Source organism: Haemaphysalis longicornis, unplaced genomic scaffold (assembly GCF_048455015.1).
Source record: "Haemaphysalis longicornis isolate Haplotype H1 unplaced genomic scaffold, Haemaphysalis longicornis Haplotype H1 scaffold_1, whole genome shotgun sequence".
Lineage (NCBI taxonomy): Eukaryota > Metazoa > Arthropoda > Arachnida > Ixodida > Ixodidae > Haemaphysalis > Haemaphysalis longicornis.
The window spans coordinates 276,243,700-276,257,073 of record NW_027526203.1 but is presented as its reverse complement, the minus strand read 5'-3'; the positions used below and the strand labels follow the sequence as shown (position 1 = coordinate 276,257,073).

The following is a 13,374-nucleotide window of genomic DNA, read 5'->3' as shown; positions in this document are numbered from 1 at the left end:
TTTGGGGATGATGTTGTGTGAGTGCTATAGCCTGGTTGTGATGGTGTAGATCCAGTTTCTTGTATGGCTATTATGTCTGGGCGGTCTTCTACGTGCCGTATGTATTGGTGTAAAGCGCCACTTTTCTGTTTATACATGCGACAGTTCCATTGCCAGATTGTTAGGTTGTTTCTGTTTGGCTGAATCGGCTTATTCATAATCATCCATTGTGTCAGGAGGCAGAGGCAGTGCTTCTGGGCTAACGTTAAGTTTTACCTTCTTGCGGTTGCCTTGATCATCCACGTTTGGCTCAGGGGTAGTTTGTTTTAGGTTAGTGTGTTGCATATGTTGCCATAGTTTTTTCATGTTTTCTTCGTTTAGGGTGCTGTGTTGTTGCAGTTGCTGTGTTTGCATCACTATTTCCTTCATTTGCTGCTGAACCTGCATGATGGCTTCGGAGAGACCAGCTACTGTTCGTTCTAATGTTGTTACTACGGGTTCGGCAGGAGCTGGTGTGGGACAGGGGTCACTCATGGGTTGGGGAGTTGTTTCGTTTTCGATTTGTGTGTGGGTTTGAGGTGAAGGGATTGAATTTTTGGTAATTAGCAATGCTTTCAGTTGTCTGTTTTCCTCTCTTAGCTGTTGGTTTTCAGCTCTTAATTCTCTGAGTTGACCTATTATTTCGGCTAGTTGCTGGTTAATGTCGGTGGTCTGTTGAGATGAGGATTGAGTCGGTTTGTTCTGATTGTTTTGTGGGAAGAGCCGTGCTGACCAGCTCACCTTGCCATTCCCGTGCCGTTGACCGGATCCGCTGGGATCCATGGTAGCTGGTTGCTGTTGGGCAGGTTGCCTTTTGGAGCTGGACCGATGTCTCGCTCCGGCTCCGGCAGGTCCTCGGGATAAGGATCGTGACTGGTCATTGTTGAAGGTGTCTCTTCGGCTTTGGTGTTGGCTCGTCTGAGGTGACGGTGGTGAGCGTCGGACCAGTCTCTCAGGGCACCTCTTGTCGCCCGTGGGGTGTGCACCCTTGCACAGGACGCACCGAGGTGTGCACTCGTGTTCCTTCGCGGGGTTGGAGAGACCGCACACTGCACATTTCACGGTGTCCGGGTTGGGGCACACGTCGGCGCGGTGTCCTACTTCATGGCAGACGTAGCATACGGGGCGTGTGGGCCGATACAGGCTACAAGAGAGCATGGCGTGTTCGAAGATGACGCCTCTGGGCACCCGCTTTCCGGCGAAGGTTACTAGGGCCGTCGATGTCTTTCCAAGCATTCGGGCGGTTAATATTTCGTATCCAGGCGCGTGGAGGTTGTCGATGAGTTCGCTGATTGGAGTTCCGGGTGGAATGCCGTGTACCACTCCACGTGATGAGTCATCCGGGGCAGCGATGTACGCAGTGATTTCGTACTCGTTGCCTAATATATGTAGTGATTGTAAGTCTCGAATGTTTCGTGCCAGGTCTTCGTCCGGAGTGCTTACGATGGCGATGTTCTGTACTTCGTCTACGCGTGTTTGGAAGGAGGCTTTCGCTGTCCATTTGCTGCCGTGTTGCGTCTTTTCAGCGACCGCTCGTGAGAGGTGAATGATCTCTAGGTTAGAAAGTTTGAGTGCTCCCCTTGGGCGTATGATGATTTTGTAGTCATCTCTTGGTAGGGGAGGGAGTCTTTTCTGTTGCTTAATTTGTGACCTTGATGTGGATGTGATGTCCGGCTTGGGGCTTCCTACGTCGGGGTTGATGGATTGTGACTTTTTCTTCTTGTTTCGTCTTCTTCGTTGTTCTACCCAGTCGTCTTTCTCGAGTGCTTCTTCTTCATGATGGGTGTTGTCCATGTTCTCGGTGTCTTCCACGTCACAGTCCATGCCTGGATCGTTGGCCGGAACCGCCGGACGCTAGGCCTAACCTCGGTTAAGCTTGAGGACTGGAGCTAGCTTCAGCTTCTATACCTACCAAGGACATCGACACCGCCGAAGAAGCAGCCATTGCCCTTGCAGCTACCACTGGCAAAGAACATGTCATCATCCTATCAGACTCCCAGACGGCGTGTCGAAACTTTCAAATTGGACGCATTTCATCAACAGCAGCAAAAATTTTATCGGCCCACCCTGATTTACCCGAAATTTTCATCATATGGACACCGGCTCATTCATCACTGGAAGGGAATGAGGCGGCTCATGTCGCAGCCCGAGCCCACACTCACCGGGCGCCTCCTTCTGGGATGTCAGCCGGTCCTTCCATTAGCCCAACGAGAGAAATAATCCCCAGAAGGTACAGCGACATCCTGGCCCACTACCGCTTGGGACGAAGAACCTTTCCGCCTCCACATCTCAACATGTCTCGCGAAGACACGGTCATCTACAGACAGCTACAGACTAACACATTTCCACATGGTACATTACTACACTCAATGCATCCGACACTGCACACATACACTTGTAAATTCTGCGTGGAGCCATGCACTCTCTACCACATGGTATGGGAGTGCCGCCACACACCATCCCTTGCCCCAAACCCAAATCCCTCACTTGAGCAGTGGGAGGGTCGGTTGACCAGCTCCAACCCGGATCACCAACAACATCTGGTAGACCGGGCGAGACAGGCCGCCAAGACTCAGGGCTTCCTGGACTAAGGAGGTCCCCCACCTGGCGGTCAACCCAACAACATTGACTGCTCAATTAAATGTTTATTTCTCCTCCTCCTCCTACTCCTCCTCCTTCTCCTCCGCTTCTTTCGCGAGGCGTAAACAAGTGTCCCAGTGTTTTTTTAGTCCGCGTTACGTTCTAGCGCGAGGCGTAAACGAGTTTCCCGGTGGTTTAGTACCGTCACTACATGAAACGACGACTACGACGACGATGACGACAGCAGACGCAAACAGCGCCAGCCCCTAAAGGGCTTCGTCCCTAAAAATCCCGGGCCATCTCCACTAACGTGAAACCTGGGGAGGGGCGAAGCATGCAGTCCTTGGCGTTTTTGTCAACGGGAATGAAACCGTTAGAAGGTTGAGGTATACAGCTTTGCTGTATACCTCTACATCTACAAATACCTCTACAAATACCTCTACAAATACCTCTACCTCTACAAATACCTCTACAAAGACGCGCACGCGCGCGCGCGCGCTTTTTTGAAGCACGAAGCGCTTTAGCGCGAGGCGTAAACCACTGTCCCGGTGTTTTTTTTTTTTTTTAGTATGCGTTACGAAGCGTTCCAGTGCGAGGCGTAAAGCGTTAACTACATTCACGTGCCTGCGCGCTAGATTTTACGCGCTCGCGCGTTCACGCGCTACCTCGCACCGGCCGGAGACGGCGCGCCTGGCGAAGCGCGTCGCGTTCTCGAAGATCTGGCTTGGCCAGATATTTCGCGCGCTTTCCTGCGCGCCTACCGGCCGGCACCAATCAGAGCCTTCGCTCGACGCGCTTGCGTTTCCCGGGCCGGGCGGGCTGCGGCGGCCGCGGGTGAATCCGCCGGTGGCCGCAGCCGACAACGTCGCTGCAAAGTTCCCGTCTCCTCGTTGTGATAAATCGGCGTAGTTGCTTCGTTAGCCGCAAAGGTTTACTGGGTGTATGCGCTTCCTCCGTGTCGCACCAGCAAAATACACCATCGGCGAATAACAACGCACGCGAACAAACTTCATCGCCCATCAGCCGAAGGCAAACATGGCTTTCCGCCGTCGTGTGTGCCTAGCGACGCGGCGATGCTGTTGTGTTTTAGCCCGAAGCTGGCGTTAAAGGTAATGTTGCTCTGCTGTAAGACGAAAAGCCGACGTTTGTGCGTGTTACGATGACAGTTGGGAGCTGCACAGTTGGGCCATATCGACAAGGCGGTCCCGTCAAGCGCGGGGCGGAGCATGCTCACGCGCCTCCGTCGCCTCCGTGTGGCTGCGTGCCCTCGCCCTCGTCAAGCGCTTGGGCGCGTAGACACGAGAACGCGTGTGGAATCGAGCGCGCGGGCGCGTGCGTGTGGTTACCGTTTAAACGAGTGTCCCTAGTGGTTTAGTACCGTGACTACATGATACGACGGTTACGACGACGACATTAGACGCCGACAGCCTGAGCCCCTAAGGTGGTTCGCCCCTAATAAGAAAAAGCCGCAGACCTGCTTCACTGTTGTGTCGCACATTGACTGAAATGTGAACGCATTGCATATTGCCTACTACCGATATACAGTAGATGCTATGATTTGGTACTGCGGTCGCTAATTCACTGGGCGTGCCCGCTGCGTGAGTTGTTTTGCATGTGATTTGTTCGACATCGACTGACCGTCGATGCTTTCGTAGCGATCAATAACAGGAAATCAACTGTTATCATATTCAGTAATTTCTTGGAGCATGTTTGTGAATATTTATTAGTTATTGCAATTCGACGGCCGATAGCTTGCTTATAAGGCTTATCATGTCAAGCGCGCCGCTGCGTGTGCACCACGATCACAAGGCTTGCCTTCGAAGGGTGCTCCACTGCAAGCACACTCGTGATGCAGTGAAGTTACCAGATAGAAAAACAGTTCGCAGCGCCGGCAGAAGCGAAAGCTGCAAGGCAAGCTAACGCGGATTTATCGCATTAAGTCCATGCAGCCGTTTGTGGAACTTCCCCAGCGTTTTCCACGGCTGCGTCGACGCTGCATTCAAATTCTTTTCATTTTTTTTAAACCTCGAAGCTGCGCCGAGACATTTTCGGTACTAAACATCCGAACACGCGGTCAGTTGCCCGTATCCAATTAAACTCTTCGGGGAAAAAAAAAACTGCTGCTCTAGGATTCTAAACCACGTTTTTAAAAGCCACTCCACACAACCGCAGTTTGTTCCTCCCTTTCTCTAGGCTCCCCCTTGTTTTATTATTTCGTGGAATCGAAGACAAATATACAAAATGCATACTCAAGCTGCCAGGGACCAACACATAATAGCGCACATATGCCCCATGCATGCACATTGCTCCCTCATATGCATACATTTTCTATATAGAATGCTCGAGGTCGACTAAAATCACGCATTGCGAGGAACCTATCAAGAACAGGCGTCCACTCAGACGTGTCCCAAAAATATGCCGCTGTTGTATGCGTGCTGACGTCAGCGGGGCGATATGCTAGGCAAGGCCCCGACAACCTCTCCATGCCAAGTAGAAATAAAAGCTCCCAAGACGCATCAGTGCGAGCACACAAAAAAGTTCCCAACCGAAGAAGGGCTCATAGGGAAAATGCCTGTTCAAGAGTTTTAGGTGCACAATGTCCTAGAAAAATTAGGCACTTGGCAGTGGTGGTCGAAAGCACAGTATACAGCTGCAAGAACTCCAGAAATATACAGAAGACCCAAAAATAATAACTTATATCCCGCATAACATTGACTGTAATAAAAATGCTTCAGTTTCTTAAGAGGTACCGATTCGTGAATGATATAGCGGAAGGAAATGCATGGGGCAGAAAAACAGTCCCCACCAGTCAATCTGTCCGTGCACTGGGATAGGTGACCCAGAAATAGCCCAAACAATGATTCTCGAGGAATACGAAGATAAAAGTGCGTTAAAATGTTACGGCTCACTGTGTATCGGAAAGCAAGTGCATTAGTTTCCGATGTCAATGCGCCGCCCAGACATTTATATTTTTTAAACGAATAGCCAGAAAGACGGTATTAATAGTGTGCGCTTGTTTCAATAAGCCTTCATTTGACAGTGCACAGTTTTTATTGCTTACTGTCTCATGCCTGTTTATTAGGCGCTTTCCGTTTATCGCGTGTGATTATATGTACCGAAGAGACGTACGAATAACATCGCATAAGATGTTCAGGCAGCTACACCAACCGCAGGAACGGCGCATGTACACACACCCAGCTTCGATGTTCCCTGATTTTTAAACTTGGGCGCGCGATTTTCGAAGTATGCTTCTATTACCAAAATGCAGTCCGAGCCTGCGTTCAACAAAATTGTTTAACAGGTTCCCGAAACGCTCTCCCCTTAAAAGACCGTCACTGATTCCAAAACGGTACGGAATTTTCGTCTGGTGTGTTCCTCCGGACGAAAATTCCGTTTAATACGAAACGCCCATGCGGACTCAATTGTGCGCTGACCCTTTCGGCATTCATTCATTCTATGTACTCCGAAATGACACCTTTGCGGGTCCGTACGACGTACTTCACATCTAGGCTGCTGTTGTGTTTCACCTTACCGGTTGCGTAGCTGCCCTAACTATTTTTTTCTTTCGCTTATTTTATTTTTGTGCGCATTTGTTTATTTTTCAGCAAATTACAGTTAAACATCACCTTCTGTTTTGGTTTTTGCCTTGTCCTGAATATTTCTACCGATTTTTCTATTAAGCATAAATCCACCAACTAGCCAGGTTGTCGGTGTTGCATAGGGGAGAAGAGAGTAGATTTAAAATGACGCCCCGCAATAAGCAAGCAACTTAAAACCAAGGTAATAGTGTCTATAAAACCTATACAAAAAATGTGCGAACAAAAAGGACAATAACATGGTTTCCTGAAAATGGCGAGTACATTTTCTGGCAGCAACGCGTACAAAGGATGCTGGCAAACAGGTGCATCTTCGATTCCACGGCATCTCATTTCGAGTTAAAGAACCAAGAGCTGGATTCACAAAGCAGTTCTGATGCGCATAACGGTGTACTGCCTTTGTATCGTATATTTGCAACGATGCAAGCAAAATGCTTTCTGAATCCGGTGACAGAAACCTGAAGTGAATCGAGACTGGAGAGCTTAAATCCTACAAGTTAATACAACTCGCGAACGCAGAGCAGTTACGTTATTCCTACCAGCAACGAAAAAGTAACTGACCAAACCAAACATGACCGTTTGGCGTTTAGGTGCCCCTACGGGTACCTTGTCTCACAAATTTGCACCTTATCGCACGTAGCTTTCAAGCATCGAAACTGAAAGGGCGCTGACGTTTCTCGAAGACTGTCTCTACTTGAGCGGCACCTCGCCGCCGTACCTGTTTCACCGGCTTCCTATCACACGGCCCGGTTCGCACGCATCGAAACGCTTCTGCCTGCCTCCTGTTGCCGCGCTGCGCAAAGTGTTCCCATGCAACGACAGACAATATTAACCCGGTTCTCCCCAAGCCCCACAAGCACGCCTATCAAAATCTCTCGACCCGTCAGACGAGACGCGCTAACCAGCCGGACAGCTGCCAGTTCCGGCCCGAAGCACACTTGCTACTTCACCTCAGCCGGAGCGACGGCCCAGTTCCGGCCAAGCGGCCAAGCGGTCAAGCGTCGGTAGCCTTACCCTTGGGTGTCGCCGGGTGGAAGCATGCCACGGCCACGAGGACCAAGAACCTCAGGCAGGGGTGCAACGCGCGAATCATTTTCGGGCCCGGTCGTTTACCGCGTCCGCTCCTGCCTTGCAGCGGCGCGAACGTCGCTGCCGGAATCGATTGCCGAATCCCACATCGACCGACGCCGTGAAGCGCGGCCATAGTTGCTTGCCCCCGCCGGCGCCAGCGGAGATTCCGTCGTCGCCGCCACCGCTCGCGGCAACGAGGTCTGCCGTCTCTGGACAGTCCGACAAAGCGGGCCTTGTGTGTCCCCAGTTGGACAAGCCAATACTACAAGTGAGGTTTTGAACGTCTTCACAAAGTGGCGCCGAGATCCCAAGACCGGCAGGGAAATTGCAAACAATTGAGCAACAAGATAAATACCGGTGCCTACCAATTCCCTCAGAAAGCGACAATGACGCCCCGAAAGCCGCGTCACTCGCAGAGAAGGAGCTACGAGCGACAATCGAAACTCAAATGCTTCGCTAGCTCCCAAACCTCGGAGCCGTGCGAGACTGCATGCGCGTGCCTGCGTGAGGATAGAACAGCGTTGATAACATGTCCCGCTAAAACGCGTGGTGAGGTCGTCGAGTACGGCAGCTTGATTGCTGCAATCCCAGTTACATTTAGGGGACAGTAGAATTTCATTTCTATCAAGCAGAACAATGTTCACATTGAAAGATGAACACACACACGCGCGCGTGCACGCGTGCACGCACACGCACGCTTCTCAATCATCTGAGCGGAATTCCGAGGGATTTATGAGAGGGATCCACAAAAGGGACGATTGCGTGTCCTTTTACGCCATCGACACATGCGTCACTACTTCTCATGTAGAGTAATATAGCGCCGTTCCTCGTCCCATCGTCCCTTTCCTCCTCACTGAGGAGCAGGATTACGGGCGGGATCTTGTTCCCGTTCTCTGTGCAGAGGAGTGGGTCATCGTTCCGCTATATAGTGATGAGGATGTGTTGGTGATGACGATGACGACGCGCCATGGCGTACGTACGGAAGCAAACTTCCTTGGTGCCAGATATACGTGACATTTTAGATAAACTCCTCCTCCTCAGGAACGTGTACACTGGTTGCATAGGCGGTGCTTATAAATACTTGTGCGACAGCATGACAACTCAACAATATTACAGTGTCGGCTTTATCCACGACGCCACCATGGAGGGAACAGCGAGCACAGTGAAGCTGTACGAAAGTCCGTACGTACGTACAATTTTTCGCTTTAGCCCATTGATATCATACTGCGTCGTAAAAAAAAAACAGCTCTGAGGACGCCTAAACAGTTCTTATGAGTTGTAAACGCGGAAGCAATAACATCCGGTTGAACGCCGCTGAGTGTTTTTTTGAGCTTTGCTTTGTCGTCAGCGTTTTCGCGTTTTTCTGCGTGGTATCTTTTCGTGTTTTGTAATTGAATTGGTGCGGAGTATACTTTTCAGAGTCTATACGGTAGCATGTTGGCTGTTATGTACTAAGCTCCGTAGTTACGCTCCACAAAATAATGTCCTTAACTATTTTGCCACGATGTACCTGAATGACCGCGGGAACAAATTTCGCCAATAAAGAGGCCGTGCTTATATGATTAGATTAAAAAATGTGATATGTGCTGTGACATCGCGCAGTGCAAGTCGTCATACTTGCACTGCACCACGTCACAACGCTGGAGACGACATTTTTCTAGCCGAATCTTATTCTCGGCGTCGTCATTGACGTTTTTACCACTTTGATCGCAGTAAATGGTCTTCTCTGTGCATGTGCGTAAGCAGACTCACGGACATTTCTTTAGAGTGTAAGGGGATGTTTAGGAGCGGTTTCGCTGGCACCTAGCCATTACACGCTCTAAAGAACACGCCGCAACCAATGGTCGCGCTCCTTTTCTAAACTGCCGTGTTGATGCACGTCGCGTAGTCTTGAACCCAAAGATGGTAATTCCGTACCTCCCTAAAGCCATTCCTGATCTCCTCTTGAGGTGAGGACAATGCCATGCAACCCGTTCCTCCCAAAGGCCAGTAAGGGTTACGTCGGAAGGCGCAGGGTGCCGCCTTTGTCGCCAAAGGGCCTTTTATGCTTTCTTATTAAAAGAATAAAAGAAAAACCGGGGAAGCTTGCACCAAGTCGCGCAAGGCTTGAATCATATCGAAGCTGCAGGATTTCTTTCTACGTGAGCACTGAAGGACACATCACCACGCATTTGTACAGGTTCGAACTTGTTTGTTCGAACAAGGTTCGAACAATCAACCAACTAGCTCAACAGGATTTGTTAATATTTGCCTTTGTTCGGTCGTTTTCGTTGCCCTCAAGTGTTTCGACTCCTATTCGGATCCCCTTGCAATGGCAATGTGTTGCGCTCAGTACGAAGCCCGTTTCAAGAGACGCGCTATTTTGATGGCTGAAGTAATCGGCAATTCAGCTGCTGCCCGTAAACGCGACGAATCGACAATCTTCGGATGGCAGCTCCAGCGGGAGCGCCTTTTCACGTGTGATCCTGGCTTAAAAGGTTTCCGCGTGGGTCTCGCTACGGCCGTCACGTTGAATTGGAGAAGCGTGTTGCTGATGTCGTCACAGAACAGCGCAACCGCCTTATGGCGGTCAGTGTTGAACTGATACAGCTCAAAACAAGCGATGTCACTCGACAGATGGGCATGCCAGGAACGAAGTTCAAAGCGTCACAAGCATCATGGGCACGTTACCGAAAAAAAGTAACAGTGTTACAGTTACAGTTACCTAACTCAAATAAGTAACTCTGTTACAGTTACAGTTACGAATTTTCCAAAAGTAACTAGTTACCGTTACAATTACTGCAAAAAAGTAACGTCGTTACTTTTTCGTTACTGAAAAAATTTGGCTTATTTAATAGAAACGTACGAAGGCATGAAGGTAGTAAAAAGTACACGTAGTAAAGCCTACACGAGGGGAACCTAAAATGATGCACTCTCATGCCCAAACCAACAATCGTTGTGTACGCCTCATTTTTTTTATAACAGAAGTTTTGATATCCATCACAAGGAACTTTATTTTTTTGTTGCTGCACTCTCGCTGTAAGAAATGTATTTGCAAACATCATTGTAGCACAGAATTAGTTGTTTTTCAAAATTGTAATCAGAGAGACCGTACTTATACTATACCGAGCTGAATGACAACACAGCCGAAACAATCTTGCAATGTCAACTTAATTTATTTTCGCCTGCAATGCCGTCGCTTGTCCGCCCCGCGTAGTGAGAGAGTATGGGAAAAAGGGGGCGAAGGTGGCGGATCGACGGAAGGCCCTTGGAGGAATGGGGAAACGGACGTGGGAGTACATCGGTTGTCGAGGTATTTTTGAAGGATACTCAAAAAATGCGCTTCGTTAACTTTTTATTTCGTGTTTGTGGTCGGAGACGGAGACCAATTTGAGCCATTGCCGAAGCGACGTTTGTCTGTGGGCCCTCGGAGTTGTTCTACCGCCCCAACCCCCAGCCACCCCCATCCCCGGAATGAGAGAAGGTATTTCCAAAGGGAATAGAAACTGAAATGAACGCTTTAGTGTTCCCCCCCTCGCCCTCCTCCCCCCTGTCCTCACAAAGGCGGATTTCGCTGTCTCGACCGGGAAACACTGCTCTCACAATCCCAGCCTTCCACAGCAATCACGTCGCCGATCCCAGGAACCCCTCCCTTCGTTTGCTTTTAGGCGTAGGCCGAACGAAGCTCGCCCAAGTATTCCTTGCACCCAACCTTCAGAATCAGATGTAGCTACTGTTTTCGTTTCAGCCCCAGCCCTCGAAACGAAGTCGCGAGGCTTTCCAAGAACATTTCTTCGTGCAGTGGCAGTGTGGTCAGACGTCTGCCGGCCAAGATGCTGGCTGGTGTGAGGGCACTCGGGGGCCACCATCGTTGGGGTCGTCGTATGTGTGGAGGGGCGTGAAATTTATTACTTCCTCGACCTCGTTCGAGTACTGTTGACAGCTCGAGGAAGCCTCTAGACCAGGGGTCCCAAACGCGTGGTCCCAAATACGGCCAGGCGTCTCTAAAGAGCACAATGGTCGCAAGCAACGGCGACTTGTGAATCGAACACTCTACAGTGCGCACAGGGCTGGACGAGCGCGAGGCCACCGAGAGACTCCCCGCGGCTTTTTATGAACCCACAAACGGGGCTGCACGTCGCTAATGAGAAAGCGACCCCCTGACCGGAGTTTTCCAGGCTTCCGCGAAAGTGAAAAGGTTTCAGTGCGTTGTGCGGCGTTTGTGGGTGTTTGTTTTCCTGTTCGCCTTTGTGTCAAACACTTTACTGTACTCCAGATGTGGCGAAAATGGTGCAGCCGCGCGTCGGCCTATAGGCTCTGGCGCGTCAACATGCATCCACGTGCGCTTAGACACGTGTCGCAGCGTTATTTATGGCCTGGGTGAGAGCGATGTCGCGCTGCTGAGGAAAATACTGCAGCTTAGACTTAGAAACTTCGAGTCTTAGTAGACCGCGTGAGACACCACGCACACGTGCACGCCTAAACATTTCTAGTACAGATGTTTTTCACCCGTGCGAAGGGAGTGAGCTGGCATAGGTGAACTACGCGAAGGTTCTGCGGAAGCAAGGCCGAAAAAGTGAAACGCGCAAACTGTACATCGGCCGTTAATGAGGGTTGCTGTTTGATAATTTTTTTATAAAAATAAAGTAACTGTAACTATTTTTCTCGTTACAGTTACTCCAAAAAAAGTAACAGTGTTACAGTTACAAGTTCCTCTAACTTAAAAGTAACTAGTTACAGTTACAAGTTACTGAAAAAAGTAACTAGTTACCGGTAACGCGTTACTAGTAACTAGTTACTGCCCAAGACTGGTCACAAGTATGCGTCTAGTCACAGTGCTGGAAAAATAAATGTGCTTTTCCATGCTTCCGCTGGCCTCAGTGAGCACTTTGGCGGGTCTTCTTTTCCTTTCTTTTTTGACGCAACAAAATTACCTTTGGCGTTACTTTCGCGGTTTTATTTTTTCTTTCTGGATGCAATGAAAAGTCACCCCTCGCGTTACAATCGAGTAAATACGGCAACTACGGATGCCAAGCATGTCGTTGCACCGAACCAAAACCGAAAATGGTTTCAACTCCAACCTTGGACATCGTCCAATCACATCGCGAGACGAATACGCGTCACTGCTGTTAGTTGTTGCGGCCGCCGCAAATGTCGCATTGTATTCTTTTTTCTTTCGGGCTTTATAAAATAAATACTGCTTTATCGACCGGAGAGACAATGAAAAGTGTCTTTATTTGAGCCACTCTATTCAATGCAAACACTGAAGAACAAAAACAGTTGCCAGCCTCGTGAAAAATAGAAGTTTGACAAATTCTGCCTGTGCTATGCAACGGTGATTAAAAACCACTGCGGCTTTTGCGCTTGGAAAAAATAAATCGTAAATGCAGCAACTCCATTTCTACACCAGTTCGTCAGCTGCCGCGAGCAGCCGCGTCTCTTAATTGGGAGGCTGACGACGACGAAGTAAAAAGCGACTAAAGTAAACATGTCGTTTTTTCTTTCTTTTTTTTCAATTTTAATAGCCCGTTCACAAGCCTGGCCAATCCCCCTCCGTGAGTACGCGCCATTACGCTAAAGAAGAAAAAGAAGCGGAGAGGGATAGCAATCGTTCGGGGCATCCGAAATAGGGTTCTGCCGCCGGGATGTGGGCTCTGCCCTCCTGCGCTACATTGAAAATTCAAAACGATTCTCTTTATGATTGCGATTGGTCACCCTCGCTTTGATTTTTCAGGATTTTTTTTTTCCTTTTTTCTCAAAAAATTTTTCCAACCGGTCTAAATTATCTTTCCTAAACGTCTCGTGATTAGATAAGAATTCCATTCATTTTTTAACCATCCTCTGTTGATTGGCCGATCCCCTGATTGGGTATGTGCCATACCTAAAGGCGCAACAACAACAACAACAACAATTTTTAGCAACAGCTCCCACTCTATGTGAAGTACCGCAGCATGTATCAGAAATCCTCATATTATCCGATTCGACGTCAGTTATATCGGCATTAACTTCCTCTTCCGACTCTCTCTTCCGACTCTCCCTTGTACCGCACATTACCAAGGCACGTGGAGGAGGTACATTTGGCTTGGGTTCCTGGCCGTACGGTCATCAGGGGCAACGAGCTAGCGGGCCA

The 13,374-nt window shown here is 49.4% G+C and overlaps 1 protein-coding gene and 1 long non-coding RNA gene across 2 annotated transcripts in view; one reads left to right on the top strand and one right to left on the bottom strand.

Moving 5' to 3' along the window:
* Window positions 1–8,013, bottom strand: part of LOC144146436 (locomotion-related protein Hikaru genki-like) — a 64,836-nt gene extending 56,823 nt beyond the window's left edge. Inside the window, exon 1 of the mRNA XM_077678400.1 lies at window positions 7,209–8,013. Coding sequence (XP_077534526.1) covers window positions 7,209–7,398 — 190 coding nt within the window. The 5' untranslated portion in view covers window positions 7,399–8,013. The remainder of the gene's footprint in view (window positions 1–7,208) is intronic.
* Window positions 1–13,374, top strand: part of LOC144146453 (uncharacterized) — a 35,643-nt gene that overhangs the window by 18,983 nt on the left and 3,286 nt on the right. The gene's annotated exons all lie outside the window — the stretch shown is intronic.